This window comes from Heterocephalus glaber, unplaced genomic scaffold, assembly GCF_053883595.1.
Source record: "Heterocephalus glaber isolate CG9 unplaced genomic scaffold, H.glaber_assembly_v1.0 deba00001444, whole genome shotgun sequence".
Lineage (NCBI taxonomy): Eukaryota > Metazoa > Chordata > Mammalia > Rodentia > Bathyergidae > Heterocephalus > Heterocephalus glaber.
The window spans coordinates 23784160-23805087 of record NW_028258297.1 but is presented as its reverse complement, the minus strand read 5'-3'; the positions used below and the strand labels follow the sequence as shown (position 1 = coordinate 23805087).

The following is a 20928-nucleotide window of genomic DNA, read 5'->3' as shown; positions in this document are numbered from 1 at the left end:
GAGACCTATTCAGACACCTAATTGAAGAAAATGTATCAGAATTACAAGCTTCAACATCTCTCAATCACTTCAGCAAGTCCATTTATAAACAAAAGGAGACACAACCAGTTCTAAACTATAGAAGCCTCTATATACCCATGTGTTTCTCTCTCTTTCATCTCAAAACAACCTGGCCGATCCACTCACTCAATGCATCCCAGTTAATTTCTATTTTTAACAACCTACTTTTACCCTAAAATAACGGTATCATTTGATCTTCAACACAAGCCTCCCTCCCAGCTCTTCTTGCTGCAGCCCCCCCTTTACCTTATCTGCCATTATCATGGAGGAGCCCCCGTGGATGCCCAGGATAGGGGTCAGAGTCTGAGCAGAGATGAAATCAAGGATCTGGGCTATGGCTTCCTGGTCTGTGTCATCAGCAAAGACCACACCCTGGATCTTCCGGTCAGACATGAGATCACAGATGCGGGTGATGATGCTCTTTGGGTCGGTCTCATTCATGGCTACCAGCTCCACTCGGGGCACCACGGAGAGATGGTGGAAATCATCTTTCTCGTGGGCATCTTTGATGGCCACCTCGTCTGAAGTGCCCACGAGGATGACAGCAATGCCAATGCTCGGGGGGCTCTTCTGAGAACGGGCTCTGCTGCCTGACACGACCAGGACGGCCAACACCAACCAGAACTTGGGAGAACAGCACTCTGCTCTGGGCTTCATCTTTAACTTGTCGACTCCCTGGAAAGACAAAGAGAGAGAATGGTTAAAATATGACCCACACTCTATGACCTGTCTTTGAAGAGGGTGAATACTGCGAGTCAAGGGCCTTATCTTCTTCTACTGATTATCCAACCCACCTTCTATCAACTAACCCAGTCTCTAATAGCTAGTGTTTGCTCAGCAGAATGGGAGAAAAAGAAACTTTCCAAAGTCCCAGATGTCTTTGAGCAAGACAATAAATGATGCTACTACAACGGCCATCAGCAGCAAATGGACAGAGACACACAAGGACAAGAGGATGCAAGGATCTGAGAAGGTTCTGCCAAGCACACACCTGGAGTCTGTGGGAAGCACCCAGCCGCTGCTGCTGACCCCCGAACTGTGGTTAGAACACACCCTGAACCTGCTCCTGGCCCGGTGAGCAGCAAAAGGGGCTCAGCAGAGACCACAACAAAACATGACCCAGAAAAGCTGCACACAGGGGCCACATGTGGGGAAGCTCCTCATTCTTTCTGCCTTTTCCTTGTGTTTGCCTCGCAGAGGACAATAGCTGGCAAAAGCTTAGGAACACTTCCAGCGTCTGGTCCCTGATACCAAATAACAAGAACAGCCAATATGTGGGCAAGTATTTTCAAGTGAACCTTATAATTGGTCCCTATAAAAAGTTAGTGGGGAAAAAATAAGAATATCATTACCCTCATTTTATAGATATTCATGCCAAGGTTCAAAAAAACTGACTGACCTGTTCAAGACCATGAGCCAATTAAGCAAAACAAACTTGAACTCAGAGCTTCTGACTTTTGTCTTACAGTTTGTATTCCATTGCATTATATCACATTTCCTTTTATATCATCAAGTACAGTATTATAAGGAAAAGCATTATTATGATCTCTTTATACTTGAAAATATGGTAACTTAGACAAATATTATTAATAGATGAAGTAACGTTAGAACCACCTTTGAAAAATTTCCATTTTTTTTTAATGAGATCTCATGGCAGTGACTTCCCTAAAATGACTGACTCTATATTTTCATACACCTTACCACCTTTTCCCTACAAAGAATTCCTGCTTCTTTACTTCCACACATGACCCTAAATCTTACCTAGGTACTAGATAAAGAGCTCTGCAGAATTTAAGCACTAGTCACTTCTCTTTATGTTTCTCATCATTCTCCAGAAGCCACTCTTATTTTAACAGAATGAGTCTTGCATGTGTTGCTTTGTTTTAAATAGTCATTTATTATACACCTGTCATGTGATACACACTGCATTAGGTACCTCTTATATGCACTCTCTTTGGTCCTCATGGGAACCCTGTAAATTAGACATTTTATTCCCATTTCCCAAATGTAGAAACTGAACCTCAAAACAGTTATGTAATTGTTCAGGGTCAGAATGCCACTATAGAAACAAATCATTCTTATACATCAAAGAAGCATGCTACAAACTGCATTCAGAACCAGAATCGGGGATTTTTCTTCTTCCACAAGAAATCAAGAGAGCAAGAAATCAAAGATGAAGATGCTCATTAATATCTCCCATTTGTTTGAACAATAAAAATGTGAGATATTAGAAGAACAAAAAATTGTGAGTTTGGCTAACGAAAAAAAAATGAAGGTGTTAAAGAAGGATAAGGAAGTATTCATGCTGAGGACACGGACCACAAAAAGCATTAATAAATCGGGAGTGAGATGATGGGGACATTTTGTGGCTGAAGAAGCACAAAATCCAATCCAGTTCTTGGCAGAAAACATTTTGGAAGCCTTGGGGTTGTAGTCATCCTTCACTACTGCCAAGAAGGAGACCTGTATCGATTGCCTTGTCTCACTTTTGTAAAAAGACAGACCAGTAGCTCAGTGGTGCACGCCTGGTGAAAGCTGACTCCTGTCAGTTCCCAGGTCCCCATGTCACTATGGAAAGAGGAAATAACTCCATGAGCTCTGAAAATTCAGGCTGATGGTCTGCACTCCATGTAGCAGAAGAACCAGGACTTAAATTCATCCTCCCAGAGTTTAAAGAAAAGCAACCGTATGGAGAGAGTTGAGCAGACTGAATATTCTGGAAAAGAGTTAGATTTAGCACCTCAAAGAGCTGGAGAATATATATACACACACACACACACACACACACACACACACACACACATATATACTGTTCAATTCCAAGGACTGAGGACTGGTTCTCCAGGAGAACCAAAAGATGTAGAATTTGGCAAAACTAGCAGCTAACTTCATTCCAGTAGGATTCTAATCCTACAGTTACAAATCCTTAAATTAGATTCCTTCACATTTAAAACTGGTCTTGTCTGCCATGACAGTTTATTAACTTTAATGCACTCTACACTCTCCAACTTTGAGGTTTTATTTGCTCCCTTAAAATATCTCTTGTGTTCCTCTATTGCTTCTCACACAATATATTACACTTTGTTATGCAATGGCTAGTGTGACACTCAAAGAAGAGACTGATTTTACAGAGCATCTCTTTTCTACTCAGGATGACGCAAAGCACTTTACAAAGCAATACATTATGGAAGATACCAGTAACAGAGGGACTGTGAGACAAAGAGGCTGCTTTGAATACAAACTCAATTTCAGACATTAGAAAGGGAGTGGTTGAGAGAAAGCACGTAGTCCAAGATAAGCAAAGTGGTGTTGGTCCCCTCCTCAAATGGACCACAACAAGTCTTAATGCACCTGCTCTCTGAAGCTGCAGACCCCCCTTTTCACTGCATTTCATCCTCCCCCAGTAGAGCTGAGCGTGGCTTCCTTTGCACTCACACAAAAGCCTGCAAATGTCTAATAAATAACAGCACCAGTATACTGTATGATTATGTGTCTGCCCATCTTAAATGGCTGACCATCCTTGTGGGCAGTTTATTGGAATTATATGATCATGTGTCTGCCTATCTTAACTGGTTGGTAACATCCTCGTGGGCAAGGACCTTCTTAATTCAGGAAGCATTTATTATTTATCCATCAAGCATCCGCTACCTTCAAGATGTTGTTTTTGGTGCTGAGGGTGCAGCAGATACAGGCTCTACCCTGGGGGCTAAGGTCTTTCAGAAGATACACACGGAATATCTTGTCTCATTTCTATTCACATTCTTGGGATCTAGTAGTACCTCACATGTAATAAATAGAGAATTATTCAATAAAAGATGCACAATATTAAGTTTCTACAACTCAGTTAGACCATATATAAAACTGCTGATATTGGACCATTTTTATTTATAACAGTTCAACTTCTTGTGTCCCACGTACTATTATTGCCAGGTAATTTTCTTGCATTATTTGGTCTTGATTAAAGGATCATAAGTCATTTTCCCTGTGTTACAAATGAGGCAACTGATCTAAGAAGTTGAGTACATGATCAACATTATATAACAAGTAGGAGAATTGTATCAAGTTTCAAATCCAAGCTTGTCTGACTTCAACTTTTTTCTTTTTCTATTTTGGGACCACTTCTCAATATGAGTGGATAAACGAATTAAGAAATAATGAATGAACAAAATCACCAAACTGGGCTTTCAACCAGTCTCACATTAACAAGGTATCTGAGGTTGGGCAATTCACCTAATTACGGAATGTATTTCATCATCGGTGAAACCAGGATAATATACCTAACCTACATAAATGAAAGGTTTTGTGAAGATCAAATGATAATATGTACATGGAAGTGCTTTGAAGAATATAAAATACTCTACAGAAGCGAAGGATGTTACCTTTAAGCTTTTAGAAGCTTTTCAAGGAGCCTAGCTATTTATGAAAGCACAAAGTGAGCATGTGGGAGGTGGGAGTGAAAGAATGTCAGACAGAGGCTGAGAGGAATGTTAAGAGGAACCTCATGGGGGGCAAGAGATATTAGTTCCCTCAGCGATATAACTTTCTGAAAAAGATGTCACATCATGGCCTCAGGGTAACAGCAGACTCCACTGACAGCTCACAAGACATGTAGCAGAACTCAAGAGTCATTCAGGCCAGGGTCAGCACTGGGAATCAGTGGAGCACAGCTTCTCCTATCATGCTATGAATTCAGGCACCTAGGTGCAAAAAATAGAACCCGCAACAGGGCAGCAGGATTAGACTGACCACTGCTCACCTATTTGGCCCTCTGCTTCCTTGAAGCTTGGGCTCAGTGACCCTTGGATATCCAGCAAGCAGAAGACCACAGCTGCCCATCCTCAGGTCTTTAAATGGTTAGGGGTAACTGCAGCAGGAAAGAGTCTACACACTTCTCACAGCAGACTCCAAGCGACACACATCCATGTGAGAGGATGGGCCAACCCTGTCATCAGAGATGACGGTCCTGGGGCAACCCCAACAGGAAGAGTAAAATGTGACTACATGAATAATTTTAAGTCAAAATTCTCAAGCACCATCCTTCAGTGTAGTCAGGATGCTACCCAGAGTGACTCAATTAAGGACACTGTGGTTGGAATATGACAGGCAGCAAAATTCGAATTAAAAGTGCCAGAATATACTTCAGGTGCGTTTCAGGTCCAATTTCCAAAACTACAAATAAAGAAAGAAATCTAGAATATGGGCCTTAAAATGTGTCACATTAAGAGGGTGTGGGGAAACAATTTCATAAGCCAAGTATAAGTCAAGTGAAGTATGTGAGTGTGGCCTTTTTGGTGGTCAATGTGAGAATATCTATCAAAATTTCAGTATCAAGACAAAATAAAATTCAAAAGTAAAAACATCAAAATGAAGAATGAGGATGTCACATACTGGTACCAAGATGATACAGTAACTATGAACATAGGTGAATCTAAAAACTACAGGCTTGACATCTTTAAAGCAACAGCTAAACTTTCCATGATGGGGGGAGGCATAAATTGAGGAGATAAAATATCTAATTAACTAAGACATAAAGGACTTTAAAGCAAAGCATGAGTTATAAGCTTAAACTAATTCAGATATTTAGAAATGCATATATTACAGAGAACACACATCTTTATAAGCAGATATAAATATTAAATCTACAAAATTTCATCAATAAATTTTAAAAATCATTATGACCATCATTTTCCAGTAACAAGATTAAATACATTCTTAAAAGTTGCTTTAAAATATCATATATCTAAAAATTTTAAAACAAAAACTTATTATTAAATAACTCCAACTTTAAAGAGGAAATCATAAAGAACACTAACAAATCCTTTGACAGAATAGCAACAAAAACACTAAATATCAAAATTTCTAGATCATAACTTTAGTTTGAGTGTAGAGAAAACTACACCTCTGGACACATTTATAAGAAAATAAAATACAATTAATTATAATTACATTTTCACTTACTGAACACTTAACAGAGTTGACCCTAAGGAGGACAAAAACAATAAATAAATGAATGAAACACGAGACAAAGAAAAAACAAAACAAAACTAATCCTTTAAAAGACAGACAAAGTTCTGACAAGACCAATTAGGAAAAAAACAGAAAATTCAAGTTGAATGTATAATTAAAAGGAGAAAATAATGACACATATAAAGAAAATTTTAAAATAATAAAAGAATATCATGAAAATAGTTGCTTTAAATTGAATGTATAATATCTAAAAAATAACAGATGGAGGGGCTGGGGATTTAGCTCAGTGGTGCCACGCCTGCCTGGAAAGTGCAAGGTCCTGAGTTCAATCTCCGGGACCAACAAATAATAACAATAACAAATGGAAAAGGGGCAAAAGAACGTAGAAAATGTGAATATAGTAACCACTAAAGAGTGTAAAATGGTATCAAAACCCCACCCCTAATCTAACAACATAATCCCCAACGCCTTCCCCCCTCATTCCACTGTCTACACTGCAATCTCAAAAACTCAAGCTGATCAGAGGGTGAGATCTGTTCTGAGCAGAGCACACTGCCCTAGCCCCTGCTCCAGGGGATCCCCTCCGCACTGCTGGGTCACCCCTCCAGCTCTGCAGCATGAGATCCGCCACTCTAAATATAGGACTCAGTAAAACAAACAACAACAAAAAGAGAAACAAAGGGAATGAGAGCGGAGATGGGGGGGGGGGGGCGTTACGTAGTTGGAGGGTAAATATGAGCAAAATATATGCATTGAAACCCCTTCCCCCGAACGTGGAATTAGTGGGGAGTATGGGGCAAGGGAAGTGATGGGAAACATAATCACCAAAGTATGTTATGTGCATGTACAGATCTGCCAAAATAGAACCCATTAATCTGTAGAACCAATTAAAAAAGAGTGGGAAAACAGGAAAAAAGATAGTAAAACAGGTACAGGTGGTTTTAGATAGAATTAACAAATTTAAGGAAGAAATGAGCCTTGTTCATACAAGTTAAGCAAAAGAGAATGAGAAGGAAATTTGATTATAAATCCATGTAAGAATAGTACAGTAAAAGACTATTATAGGTCCCTTTCACTTATGAACATAAGGCCAAATTTAAAATACCTAAACAAAATATTAGTTAACCAAAATACACAGTGTATATTTTAAAATAATATTGATTGATGTGCCTTACACCATAAATGCAAGGATGACTGAACTTTGAAATATACCTATCAAAATAATTCACCACATTAAAGGACTAAAGGAAATATTTACATGAATAATCTCAAAAATGAATAAAATACATTTGATTAATGGAAATACTCATTCAAAATAGAAATGGTAAAATTAAAGAGAAAAACTCTTTGATGATAGATAATAGAGATCATCAGCCTGGTAAGGTTACATACTAGGAACTGTTATCTCATATCCTTTGATGTTGAGAAAGTGCCAGGTTAATTTTATTATACTATGGGAAATTCTGATAAAAAAAAGTCAAGAAAACGAATGTTTTAAGAATAGGAAGGAAAGAATGAAGTGGTAGTATATGAAGATAATGCAGTTATCTACACAGAAAATCAAACAGAATTTAAGAATTACTTGAATTAATATAGCTCAGCAAGGTTTCTAAATAAATGATGCTCTTAGAAAAGATCAATATCTTTTTTATAACCAACCAGAAAATATAATATTCATGAGTAAAAGCAACTGTAAACTATTTTGGAATTAACAAAGAAAGGTCTTAACAAGACATCCACAGAGAAAATTTTAAAACTCTGCTACAGGAGATGAAAGGAGATGTACTTACCTGAACTAGTAGTGAAAACATGCCACTATCCAAGAAGTCTGATTAACTCAACTTTGCTGAAGAGAACCTAACTAATTTTTCATTAACATATTTTTTTAAATTTTAAGTTCCAAATCAATTCCGGGTTTTAAGCCATACCAAATATTTGGAACAAGAACAAAAAAGATGCTCTGGAATCAGAATGCTTAACCTAGGCAATGAACGTGAAAATCAGCAATCTGAAGCAGGGAATGTGGGTATCACAAAGGCCAAATCCACTATCTAATGTCCACTATCTAATGTCATTAGATATCCACTATCTAATATCTAATATCTAATGTCATTAGATATCCACTATCTAATGTCATTATGAAGTCCAAGGCTAATATTTATTTCCATAACGTAAAATTTAAGGGCATCTATTTATTACATTCTGGACATCTGAAAACCCGATTTCAATCTTCTAAATGCATTCAGTCTTCTAAACTACTAAATATCATCCAAATCCGCAGAAACAATGCATAAAAATGATAACCTTTGATTTTGGTTGACTTCGATCTTAGCACTTCTGAGCGCTGTGATCTCTTCCTTCTCACTCTGTGATTGTCACCCATTCCTCTTTTAGAGATCCTGAGTTCCTTTGGCCCTGCTCTTTCTTCAGAGATGAAGCCCCAGGTTAAGAAACCTATGAAACCAGTGAAGAAAGAAGTGTGTGCCTGTACATGCCACAAGCATTCCAAATCTAGTTTTAATTTGGTAACTTATATGGCAGCAAACAAGGCTCCTTGATCCTGTTAGGGTATTTGCTTAACTAAATACACTCTTGTGGGCAGCCGATCTTAAATACACTTCAACATATCATAGCCACAACACATGATATAAATAGAAAATCAAAGAAAAAAGACCCTAAGTTAAGTTGCTTCTGGGAAAATGTTTGACCGGAGAAGAGCAAGAAAGCAGGGAGACGTGGGGAAGATACAGGCGAAAATTATCCAAACTCTTGACCCAGCCGATGAACCATCAAGACCTCCTACATAAGGTAGGGAAGAACACCCTACCTAAGCTCCCCTTCGCCCCAGGAAAAGATGCTGTCATCACTGCCCAGGGCAAAGGCGATTTTGAACTCATTTGCAGGGTTACTTCTCTTTTCTAGGACTTCTACTGAGTAACAGCCCCTTCTTGTTCACACTTGAGCAACCAGATCTGTCATCTAAGCTCTTGCCTTGTTCTACCATACTTCCAGTGACTAAACCCAGGTGTTTGTTTGTTTGTTTGCTTGATCTGAACAGCTCTTTCCTACCACATGCACAAAAAGAAGTATCACTTCTATTGTCACCCAAGTTCTTGACACAAGGATTTCTGCAGATAAGTAATAAAGGATTATGATTCACTTTACTTTTGTAAATTTAATAGACATTTGTAATATCGACGTAGACGATTATCTGAACTCTCACCAGCAGCAACCACTCATGTTTTTTTTAATTTCCTTTAATATTCTGCCATAGCAGACAGCAAAGCTGCTCAAAGTTTCTCTTCTAACATCTGCAAACGGTTCTTAATTATAATTAATTTTTATGCCTCCAAGGACAGTGTAGGCAGCCCTGCTGAAATCCAAACCTTTTGAAACCTGATTCTGATTATTACCATTTGGCAGCAGATTAGGGCAATTGTGTGTATTGGTTTAACATCAAAATAGCATTTTCAAGTGTTAATAAAAATTATTGGCTTGTTGCTGACTATTAGGAGGGGAAAAGGACAGTGAAAATTGGTGGGATGGTAAAGGAAGAAGCACAGTAGCAGGGCAGCAGGAAAATTTCAACTGAGAAGGAGGTTAAGGGAAGATACTGGAAGGACAACAGAGAACAGGGGCAGGAAGTGGACCACCAAGCCTATAGGAATCTACCTGGACAAGACTGGTGCTCTGATCTGCAGGAAAACAGCCTCTACTAAGGTAGATTTAAACAGTGGGTATTGAAGAAGGCTATTTTCAATTTTCCCCCCAAAAATGACTGGGTTCTACAGCCCTCACACATTCTAAGCCACTACAACCATCAACAAGTCTCCTCTGCAAAGTGCAGGATCCAACAACAATATTAACAATGCTGTGTTGTTGTGAAAAAAGTGAAGCTTTAGAGTTAATGAGTATGTATGTGTTTAACATTTATTCTTAACTTGCTGTGTGATCCTGGATTAGTTTCTTCACCTCTCTGACCCTCAGTTCCTTCACCTGTAAAATGTGAGATAGCTGCCTTCTTAGAATTACCGTGAAGATCAATTGATCATTTTCCATGTGGTGAGAATGTTCTAAGAGATGGATCTAGTCTACAAGGAGCTTGTAGTCTAGCAGGCAAGACAGGAAAATAAACAGGAAACTGGGGTATCACACAGTAAGAGCTATAACAGAGCATGCCCAGTATGTCTAGGATCACCTAACCCTACCTGGGCTAGATCAAGAGGGTAACACCTAAGCACTTTGAGATGAATAGGAAACAGCAGGAAATGAAAATAATTGAAATTATGAAAATGATAAAATATTTTCCAGGAGGGCCTGTTCATATAGTGAAGAAGAGCCTAAGTCAAAAGTGCTGGCATTGACCTTGGCTTTGACACTTACTTATCTTGGGGAGAAGGGAGAGAGTAACTTACAACACTTGGATCTCATTTCCCTTCTTATAAAATGAGTATTATATCCTCACCTCACAGAGTTGTTGTTAATATTAAACAACTTACTTGAAAGCATCTAGCAAATAACAGGTACCTAATATTTATTCATTGAAAGTGAATATACTCTGTTTAGAGGCAGATAAGGAGCTGCTTTTGACTCAATTACTTGGAAAGGAGTCAAAGAGCTTCTTCCTTCCCACCTCCCTCTCTAGCTTTAGTGCAATTTCTACTAATCTTACAAATAGGTTGTTTTTAAAAAATCTCTAAGTAATAATCTGATATCTGAAACAAACCATATTTAAAATAGATTTTTAATCCCAAAACCAGACGGGACCTACTCCATCCCTACCCGACTCCACCAGCCACTGAACAGCTACCAAATTTTATAAAAAGTAACAAGACCTCTTCAACTGTATCAAAATATCATCCATTATATTTGGAATCCATGTCTTTGCCCACTTGTATGAGAAGACATGAGCATAGGAAAAGCAGAACCCAATGCTCACTACTTTTGCTAGTAAAATGGCTTTTCTTGCAAATCCTAATAAAGTGAGGCAGGGACTACATCTGTCTTCCTTATCTATCCCTGTCACTAACCCTGGTCGAGATTCGATAAACATTTGTTAATGGCATTAATAAATGAACAATACCAATGATGACTTGCCACTTTACCTTTACTGATACATAAATACTATTCTGAATCCTTCATTTCCCAAGGGTTATCACCACAAACACCGATACCATTTCCAACTTCTTTATATTACATGGGAATCATTCTGAGTCAACCTTCTTCATTGGTAATTGTCTAAATAGCTAGTGTTTATTTGCCTGTGTGCATGTGTGTGTAAATCAATGCCTATATGTGTGAAGTAGACATGTATGTGCAAATTAGCCCTCTTTCCCTTGGGCTCTGAGTTCTACAAGGTTCTGCTGCTGAAACATGGCACCCAAAAATGACTTAACCTTTACTAGGTTAAGCCTAGGTTTAAATTTTAAAAACCTTTGAGACCACATTTCAAACACAGCCCGACAGCCAGGCCAGAATCAATAGGGAACAAAACTGTATTATCCAAGCTGGCTGTTTATCAGGCCAACCCTAAGTGCAATTGTACATTGCCTACTATTCAATGCTGTCCTTATTATTCCCACCAATGTATTATTTGTTAACCACACAGCTAATCATAATTAAATTCTAAACTTCTTGAATGTCTCCGATATCACATGTGGAATTCAGAGTGTATTCACGGCATTAATGGTAAGTTGCTACTTCACTTTAATTTTCCTTGCCCTTCCTCTTCTCCCTCCTTTCTCCCAAATTACTGTCTGAGCAGAATGGTGTCATAGAAGGCACACAGAACTGAGGATCAGGAAATGTGTAGGCCCTATTACGAGTCTGGTACCAATAAACCTGTGGCTGTATTTCCTTAACTGTGGAATAAGAGAAATGGACTGGTTAAAATGCTGTGCGCTCCTGTCTTCCATTTCCCGCTCCAGATCTACTCTCCACTGTGCTCTGAGCCCTGGGCAGCTGATCTGTGTGGATTCTATCAAGAAGCTTCCCAGTGCCAGGGCTTCCAGCTGGGCGTAGCCCACAGAGAAGGGCAGCGAGAGATGACAGGGGACAGGGACACGAAGGCAGGGCTATAGGCTTCCTCCGCTGGGCTTCCTGAGGACTGGCTCTATCCCTAACTAAAGGTCACAGCTCCCTTAAGAGATCCTCTCCCGACTCTGCCTCTCCCTCCAGATTCCAAAGCTTGCTCCCACCCTCCTCCCTCAGGACTGGGGACAGGGACTGCCATTACTCCAGCTGCTGCTGACTCTGGGGACATGACTGTGCCTGTGGCCTCTGTGCACTGTCCCAACCCTAGCAGACAGTCCTTTCATCAAACACTTTCACAGTTGAACCAGTTGAGAGTGCCATCTGTTTCCTGCTCTGACTACAAATAAATACTACAAATTCCTCCTGAGTTCCACTCCCCTGCCCACTCCACTGCATCTCTGTTTCAAAGTGGCAAAAGCAAGACCTGAGTTCTGCAACCACCAGCCTCTGAACAGGGAAGGCTGCTCCTGATTCTGCCCACACTGTGTCCTCAGCCCTGGTTAGCAGGGCTGCAGGTAGCAATGCCTCGAAGTGCTGGCCCTCTCCAAAGAAAGGATAAAGAGCCACAGAGTAACTTCCAGAAACAGCCTTGAGAGCCTGCATTTTGTTGAGGAGAGACGGAAAAGCACTAGGAGTCAAAAAATACACCAAGCAATTATCAGACTGTGTACAAAACAAAATTCAGAGAAAGGCAGAGCATTTTCAATACAGAAAATATAGTCACTGAATACACTGTTGAAGAAACAAACCCATTAATGGAGCCCTACCTTCCTGTTTCTCTTCTTTTTGATTAGGTTAGAATCTGCTTCATGAAAAACACCGAGTTTTAGAATTGATTTTCACTGACTATACACATTACAAACCAAAACATAAAGAAATATAATAACACAAGAAAACATAAAGGTGATATATCAAGGAAATACATGAGTTAACTTTTTTCTCTTACAAGCAGTAAAGAAATTTAAATTGGTGAAAACAGAGAAAACGTTTGTGAATCCTTTCCTTTAACAGTAATACTATAGTTGGAATTTGATCATCCGTCACAGTTTATATTGTTTTTTTAAAGCAAATAACTGCTGTCTCTGACTCCCATGTTTTGACAGCATTCGAACAGTGTGTACATGAAGCCTGGATTACCATGTCCACCATCACCATAGAAATGAGGGGGATAGGCTGGCACAGCCCATGCTGCCTGCCTCTTGTACCCTGCTGAGGTTGCACAAAGCTCCCCTCACTCGCCAGACCCTAGTGAGCAGGACAGAGACTGTGGGCAGAGTCTCCCCAGCTGGATTCAAGGAGTATGAACAGGGTATCTGCAACTTTTGGTCTCCATTAGACTTTGAAAGCAGAAAACCTGAATTGCAGCTTCAGATGACAAAAGTTCAATGAATCAACAAATCCTAATTGTGTGCCCATTGTGAGAATCTCCACAAAGGGGATCAGAGTCAAGACTCAGCGTCTACCACAAGGGTCGGACACCCTGCACAGGAGTGACCCGGGACCGGCAGAACTCTCAAGAGGTGCTCGTGGGGCGTGCAGCATTAGGACAGGACGGGGAGAGCACTGAGGGCTAGGGGCCTGAGGACAGCTGTAGTGGAAAGGGGCTTTCAAGCCAGGCTAAGAGGCTCTGAGGTTATCTGAGGTGAGGAACCCAGCTTGAGCAAAAGCACAGTAGTGAGGCTGTGCTAAGTCAGAAAGGCAGCCAGGCACAGAGCTCATCAGGGATGCCTGGGCCGAAGCAGGAGTCTGTAGAACAAGGAGCAGTGAGATAAAGCTGCAAAGGCATGCGGAGGAGTCTGGGTGCTCATCTAAGGCGCTTAGATTTAATGCTAGGGACGCGACAAGAAGTAGTGGAAGAAAGTCAGGGGAAGGAATAGATCTCTGATCACTAAATCCACTTTATTCTCAACTTCCAGGGTGAACGGAACTGTAGCTGCCTTGGAGAGCTGTTTGGGAAGTCACTGGGACTGGTTTATTTCAGCACAGAAATTCCTTCCCTGCCTCCCAATAATAGCAAAGATGCCACTGCTATTGAGATGCTAAGACCTCGATTTTATAATGATTAAGAAACCTAAGTGCTTGTGAGAGCATATTCACCAAAGTGTTTTTGATTGAAATAATATTCATGGGAACAATTTTCATCTCCATATGAACATTTCCCTGTGGTAAAATGAACTTAAATACAATGACCCTGGGCCACCGACTCAAACTGTTCCTGTATTTGAAGACTTCGCTTTTCTCCTTTCTTTACTACTCATGCAAGGGTTGTCCCACAGCCTCGACCCTCCATCCTTAGGTGGCCCTTGTTCAGCTTTTGAGTTTGCTAGGCTCAATGCATCTGAAGAAGGGAGAGAGTGTGTGTGTGTGTGTTGTGTGTGTTGTGTGGGTTTCCCTAAAATGAGTTTCATTTTCATTCACTTTGCCTCTTCTACTCCACTCTTTCTGTTTTATTCCTCACCTTGCATCCTATATCTGTCTTCTCTATTTCTTGAAATTTCCTCTTCCAGTTTTTTCGTTGAGTGCCTTCACACTTTCATCCCTCCCATTTACCAAAACCACCCTGACACAAGTCACTAACAATATGTTCACCTTCAACTCCAGTTGCTTCTTTTCTCTGCTGTTCTAAGTTCCCCTGCTGTGTGTGACAAGATGTGGCACCCACTTCCTCCACGTATTACCATCTCTCTCAGTATTTAACCTCTCAGTGTTTCTGGTCTGCTTGCACCTAAAGATCTCCTTGGGCACCCTTTCCTCTATTCTCTTAACCCTCTGTGTGCCACACTGTATCTCTTCTTCCTGTCTCCTCAGGGCCTGCTTTCTACCTAGGATGTAATCATGGTCCCTACTCCCTCCCCTCCCCCACCCGAGTTACTGAATCAAACCTTACTTATACTTAACTGACGAAGAAAGACTTGGCTTCATACTTTTATCCATGTGTCTAGAGCTTGACCTCACTTCAAGGCTAAACGTTTAAAATGTTTCAACAAGTTCTTCACATGCCCTTGTCATTTTCCTTTGTCTAATTTATATTCAAGTCTAAGTCAAACCCTGCTACTTTCTCTACATTAGCACCAGATTCTTCCTTTATCACGTGATGCAATACCCTGAGGTTTTCCTACAACCATCCTTCTTCTGGCTTCTCCTCGCATTCTGCATCAAAATGTTCTCATCAGAATCATTTACTCCTCCTGCTTTTTTTCCCTTTAAAATCTGACATTTTCTCTTCTATTCTCTTCTCTCAAGAATCTACATAGAGATGTAGTGACGAACCTTAACGGAAATGTAACTGAGTCGGTGTGCGCTCCGCAGAGCTTAATGAAAGGAACTCCTAAGCCTTTACCCCTGCATCTAATGAATCATCCATGCATTTCAATTCACTCATTCTTCTATCATCCCATGCACTTGTCTCTTCCCACACCATTGCTCCAACTACCATCTATCTCTTTCTTACAAATAGCTCCAGGAGATAGATGCAGAAATAATGTAGACATTAACTAATTACATATAATAAAACTGCAATATGACCAAAAGTAACAGGACAAGATGTGTGTTCTAGCATCCTTTTGAGGGTTAGGTGATTCTGTATTTATAAAGAGTTTGTCCAGGAAATATCTACTTTGGAGAAAATAGAAGGACTCCAATGGAGGGCTGAGTAGACTACCAGAAAGCTCATTGGAATTAAATTGGAAGAAAGAATAAGTACAAGGCTTCAAAATACGAATTTGCAGACAATCAAGGACAGAAAACAGCAACCAAACCAACCATACCCCAAACAACTCTTTTCTTCAAAACAAGCCAATATTATCTATTTTTTATTTATTTAATTTTTTTTCCCATGCTGGAGATTGGACCCAGGGCCTTGTGCATGGTAGGTAAGCATTTTACCACTGAGCTATATTCACAGTCCAGAGCTATGTTTTTTGAGAAGCATTGAGAAATAGTGGAAAATTTCTGCACATCACTTAGCTAGCCTCTGAACCTCACAGAAATGGCTCATCATTAAAATGTGAATATAATGCCTGTTTGGCAGGGTTGTAGGACTTACATGAGAAAATAGGTAGGAAAGTAGTTTATAAAGTGAAAAGTACTATGCAAATGTGGAGATTCATTATTGCTAAAAGGATCTGACAAATAAATTATTCATGCATGCATACATCAGAATGTTAATTTTAACTAATAACAAAAATCTTTTTAGGTCCAGTTAATGGAGGTTATTATAATTTGTACATATTAAAATTCGTGCTTTTAGGTTTATAATTCAATAAGTTTTTGACAAATCTATACAGTTCTTACATCATCATAATTAAGATATAGACTATTTTCATCCCTTCAAAAGTTTCCTGCGCTCCTTTGTAATCAACCCCTTACCACTCTGCTGTCCTCGCAACTACTGACCTGATTTTGTCTCTAAAATTTTGCCATTTCCAGACTGTCCTACAAATGGATCACACTGTGTGCAGTCTTTTATGTCCATCACTTGACACAATGGCTTTTGATATTCCTCAATATTTTTTTACACGTCAAAACTTCATCCTTTTTATTGTCAAATACTATTCCTTTTTATAGCTGTACCACAAATGTTGATGGATTCACTATTCATAGACTTTTAGGGAGTTTAAAAATCATGAATGAAGCAGCTATAACATTCATTCACAGTTCTCAGTGTGGATATATGTTTTCATTTATCTTAGGTAGGTGTCTTCTGGATTATTGGTGAAAACATTAATTATTGGTTAGAGTATTACCTTGTAAGAAATGACCAAACTGTTCCAAAGTGGTTACACCATCTTGAATTAACACCAACAGTTCCCATAATTTTTATCAACATTCTTATCATCCAATTCTTACCAAGGTCTTGTGAGTTTTCTTTCCTTCTTGATTGCTTTCCTTCCCACCCTCCTTTCTTTCCTTCTCCCATTTTTTTTTTGGTTAATTTTATCTATTCTGCTGGATATTTATGGTATCACACTGAGCTCCTGATTTGAATTTCCTGCCAACTAATGATGCTGAGGATCATTTCAAGAGCTTATTTACCATCTGTATCTTTACTTTGGTAAAATGTCTGTTAATATTTTCTGTTCATTTTTTAACTGGGTCTTAATATTGAGTTGTGAGGGTTATTTATATATTCTAAACATAATTCCTTTATAAAACATATTCCTTTAAAATTTGTATTTTATAAATTTCTCTCCCATTTGGTTTTTTTTATATATATATATACCATTTCCTTAGCAATGTTTTTCTAAGGAGAGAAGTTTGATTTTTTTATGAAGTCCAGTTTACCAATGTTTTTATGGTTCATGCTCTTTGGATATCAAGGCAATCTTTGCCTAAACCAAATATTTTCTCCTGTTTTTCGTAAATATTTTCTCCTGTTTTCTTCTAAAAGTTTTTTAGTTTCAGAATTTTATAGTTATACTTCTATAAAATATTTTAAGTTAACTTTTTTTTTACATGGTATGAGTTGAAGTTCATTTGTGTTTGTGTCTATGTGGGTCTTGTGTATGGACATAAAAATGTCCCAAAAGCATTATCCCTTTTCTACTACCTGTCACCTTTACAGAATCAATTAACTATATGTGTGTGGTGCTATTGTGGTCTTTTCAACCTGACTGATCCCTGTGTTTCTCTTTATGCTATTACCATAGCATTTTAATTACTCTTGCTTTATAGTAAATGTCATAGTCAGACATCCAGCCTTCACCTTTATTCTTTTATTTAATATTGTTTTGGCTTTTTGGCTTTTCCATTAAATTTTAGAACCAGCTGTCAATTTCTACAAAATAAGTCTATCAGGATATTGATTGTGCTTGTGTTCAATCTGTACAAATATTTGAAAAAAATAAACATTCTTAATTTTGAGTCAGATATCTTATAAAATTTATCCATAAAATATAGTTTTGATTTTTTTTTTACATTTGAGTTTCTAACTTTTCATTGGCAGTGTATGTAAATTCAAAATTTTTATAGGGATTTATGCCCTGTTACCTTACTAAACTGACATTTATTTTAGTAGCTTTTTTAGCATATTATTTGTTAATTTCTTCAGAGAATCAGGTTGTCCATGCATAAAAATAGCTTTATATTTTTTCATTCACTTTTTTTTTAATCTTATAACACTGGCAAGAATCGCCAATACAATTTTTCACAAAAGTAGAACAGTGAACATCCTTGTCCTGATCCTAATCTTAGAGGTAGAGCATTCAGCCTTTCCTATTCAGTGGGATATTATCTGCAGAGTTTCTGCAACCTTTGTCAGGCTGAGGAAATTCCCTTCTATTTCTAGTTTGATAAAATTTTCCAAATCATAAATGTGTACATATAAAGGTTGTTGTGTGTTTCTTTTACTGGAAATAGTCTCTTTTCGCACATGCTTCAAGATCACTTCTATAAGGTTGCTTATAAAGACTCGAGAAAAGAATGGTGAATTTAAATTAGCATGCACAGTGTATTGCTGTGGTTAGAGTTTGTGAGATTTTCAACTGAAAGACAAAAAAAGGTAAGAAGCCCCCCAAAAGAGTTACAGCTCTTCATGTAGAAGACAATCAGGCCATAACAAAGGAGAAGAGGAGATAATAGATCGGAAATTGATGAGGAATAAAACATAGTAAGAAGATGATAGTACGAATTAAGTATTAAAATCATCTCCTGTGGGGAAGGGAGAAGTCAGTGATGAGAGACAATTTAGAGAATAAATTCTGTGCATTTGATATCAATTCCCAGGTGTTAGAAATATGTGAAATTGTAGAGAATGCTGTAGACAATAAAAGACAAACACTAAGTTACAGAAACAGAGCAGTCAGAGCCAAAAAAAAGTGACTTAAGTGTGAACCAAATGAAGATAGTGTGTGAAGGGCATCTGTCTCTAAATCAAGAGCACAAATATACATTCCCAAGAGAACTTCCTACCAGCTGCCCCCAACACACACACACACACACACACACACGTACACACAAAACCTTTTCTCCCATCAGTGTGAGAACTCTCTTCCTTCCTTTTTACCTTCTACATAAATGTTCTTCCCTTGAACAAGGCCTCCCCACTTGCCCATAATCCACATCCTCATCCCCACTTCATTTGTCCAGTGTTGCCAGCAATAGGATCTGAGAAGTCCTGGTGGCAAGACCTAAAGGAAAGTTTTCCTAGGCTTTTATGTGTTGGTTTAGGAATCTACCAACCTTCCTAAAAGTAGCAGTATTCTTCATTTTCAAACAAGAGTCTCAGAAACTGACTTTTGCAGTATAATTTGCTCAGAAGACAAACTATTCACCACACTCAACCACTTAGGGAAACTGGAATGTGAATGCAGATAAGCCAGGTAAGCTAGCGGTGGGCAGTGGACTCGCAAGGCTAACCAGACTTGCTGCCTGAGGGGCTCATGTGGGGTGACTGACTTTGAACAGAGGAGCACTTTTGAACAGGCAGAGAGAACCAGGTGACAAGGAGAAACAGCAACAGGGTTTCAGGAGTTCCCACAGCCAGCGGGGAAGGAGGCAAGAGAGCAGCTGCTTGGTTTCTACAGGCTTCAGGGCACTCATTCCTACCTCACTCAGTTTCCTCTGAGGTTCCATATTCCTTACCCTACAGTAGTCCCCATCCCAGGCCAGCTCCAAGGGCTTATGCATTTCTTAAGCAAATGATTTAGAGTATGACAGTTCCACAGTAGAGGTCCACAAAATAAGTCCACTCTCATAAATACCTATTGAGTATGCATTATATGATATACATGCTCTAAGTGCTCTATATAGCAATTCACTTGTTCTTCACATAGTCCTAGGAGGCAGATGCTATTATTAGTCCCATTTAATGGATGAATAAACTGAGTACAGAGGAGTCAAGTATAACCCTAGATGATAGGGCTACTAAATGGAGGAGCTGGGGCACAAATCCAGGCAGTTATTTCTGGCATTTATGCTCTGAATCACTACCCTATAGATCCTTTCCAATGGCAGCACAGGAAAATGAATTAACAATCAAGCTAAAAATAAAAAGTTGAAAACCTTTTGAAAAAAATTCCAAGGTTACAGAAAAGAAACAAAAACACAGAAAACACTATAAAATTTGAATATCATAAGTGACTTAAAAATATTTCCTTCATAGGTAACATTTACACAAACACATACATACATTGTAAGTATACATACAGTTCAATGAATGTTTATAAAACAAACCACCACTGATGTTTTTAAATACCTTCTAATTAAGTACTGTATAGAGAAATCTTCATAGAATAAGAATGTTCTACCTTAGAACTGAAAAAAATAATATGTAGGGATGGGAGGGAAAGGCACAGAATTCAATACAACTCTTACAGAAAGATTTCAAAAGATAATATGAATAGAAGCAGAAAAATAAGTAAATAAAAAGAAATCCAAATGCCTAAAAGAACAAATCAATTCTCACTTAAAGTGACCTGCTTTCAAAACACTTTGGGGATTTATTTCAGTCTTAGTTACACTGATCTACTCATCCAGGACAAGTAATAATTATGGAAAATGAGTAATGAAGGCTGGGAGACTGAGGATCTGATATATAGAACTTTATTTCTTTGGAGCAATCTTGAAAAGAAAAGCAGACCAATAAATGCTTCCAGGGCTGTATCTTTTAGACATTACTTCTTTGACAAGGGTCTTGCTATGTTGCCCAGGCTGGTCTTGAACTCCTGGACTCAAGCAATCCTCCCATGTCCCAAGTAGCTGGGATTATTGGCACACATCACTGTGCCTGTCTCTTAGGCATTTAGTTCTGAAGCTTGGTTTGTGACCAGGAAGTACATTTGCAGCGTACCTTCACAGTATCATCTCTTCAAACTTATGGTGGTAATGGCTCCTAGCAGCATGGACTTAGCCCCAGAACTGTCTAGTGAC

General features: G+C 38.8%; 1 protein-coding gene across 6 annotated transcripts in view; it reads right to left on the bottom strand.

Moving 5' to 3' along the window:
• Positions 1-20928, bottom strand: part of Grin2b (glutamate ionotropic receptor NMDA type subunit 2B) — a 461196-nt gene that overhangs the window by 335519 nt on the left and 104749 nt on the right. For all 6 annotated transcript variants that reach the window (XM_004845843.3, XM_087214070.1, XM_021259153.2 and 3 more), the window contains one exon: positions 307-735. In XM_004845843.3, the coding sequence (XP_004845900.1) occupies positions 307-717 (411 nt within the window). In that variant the 5' untranslated portion in view covers positions 718-735. The remainder of the gene's footprint in view (positions 1-306; positions 736-20928) is intronic.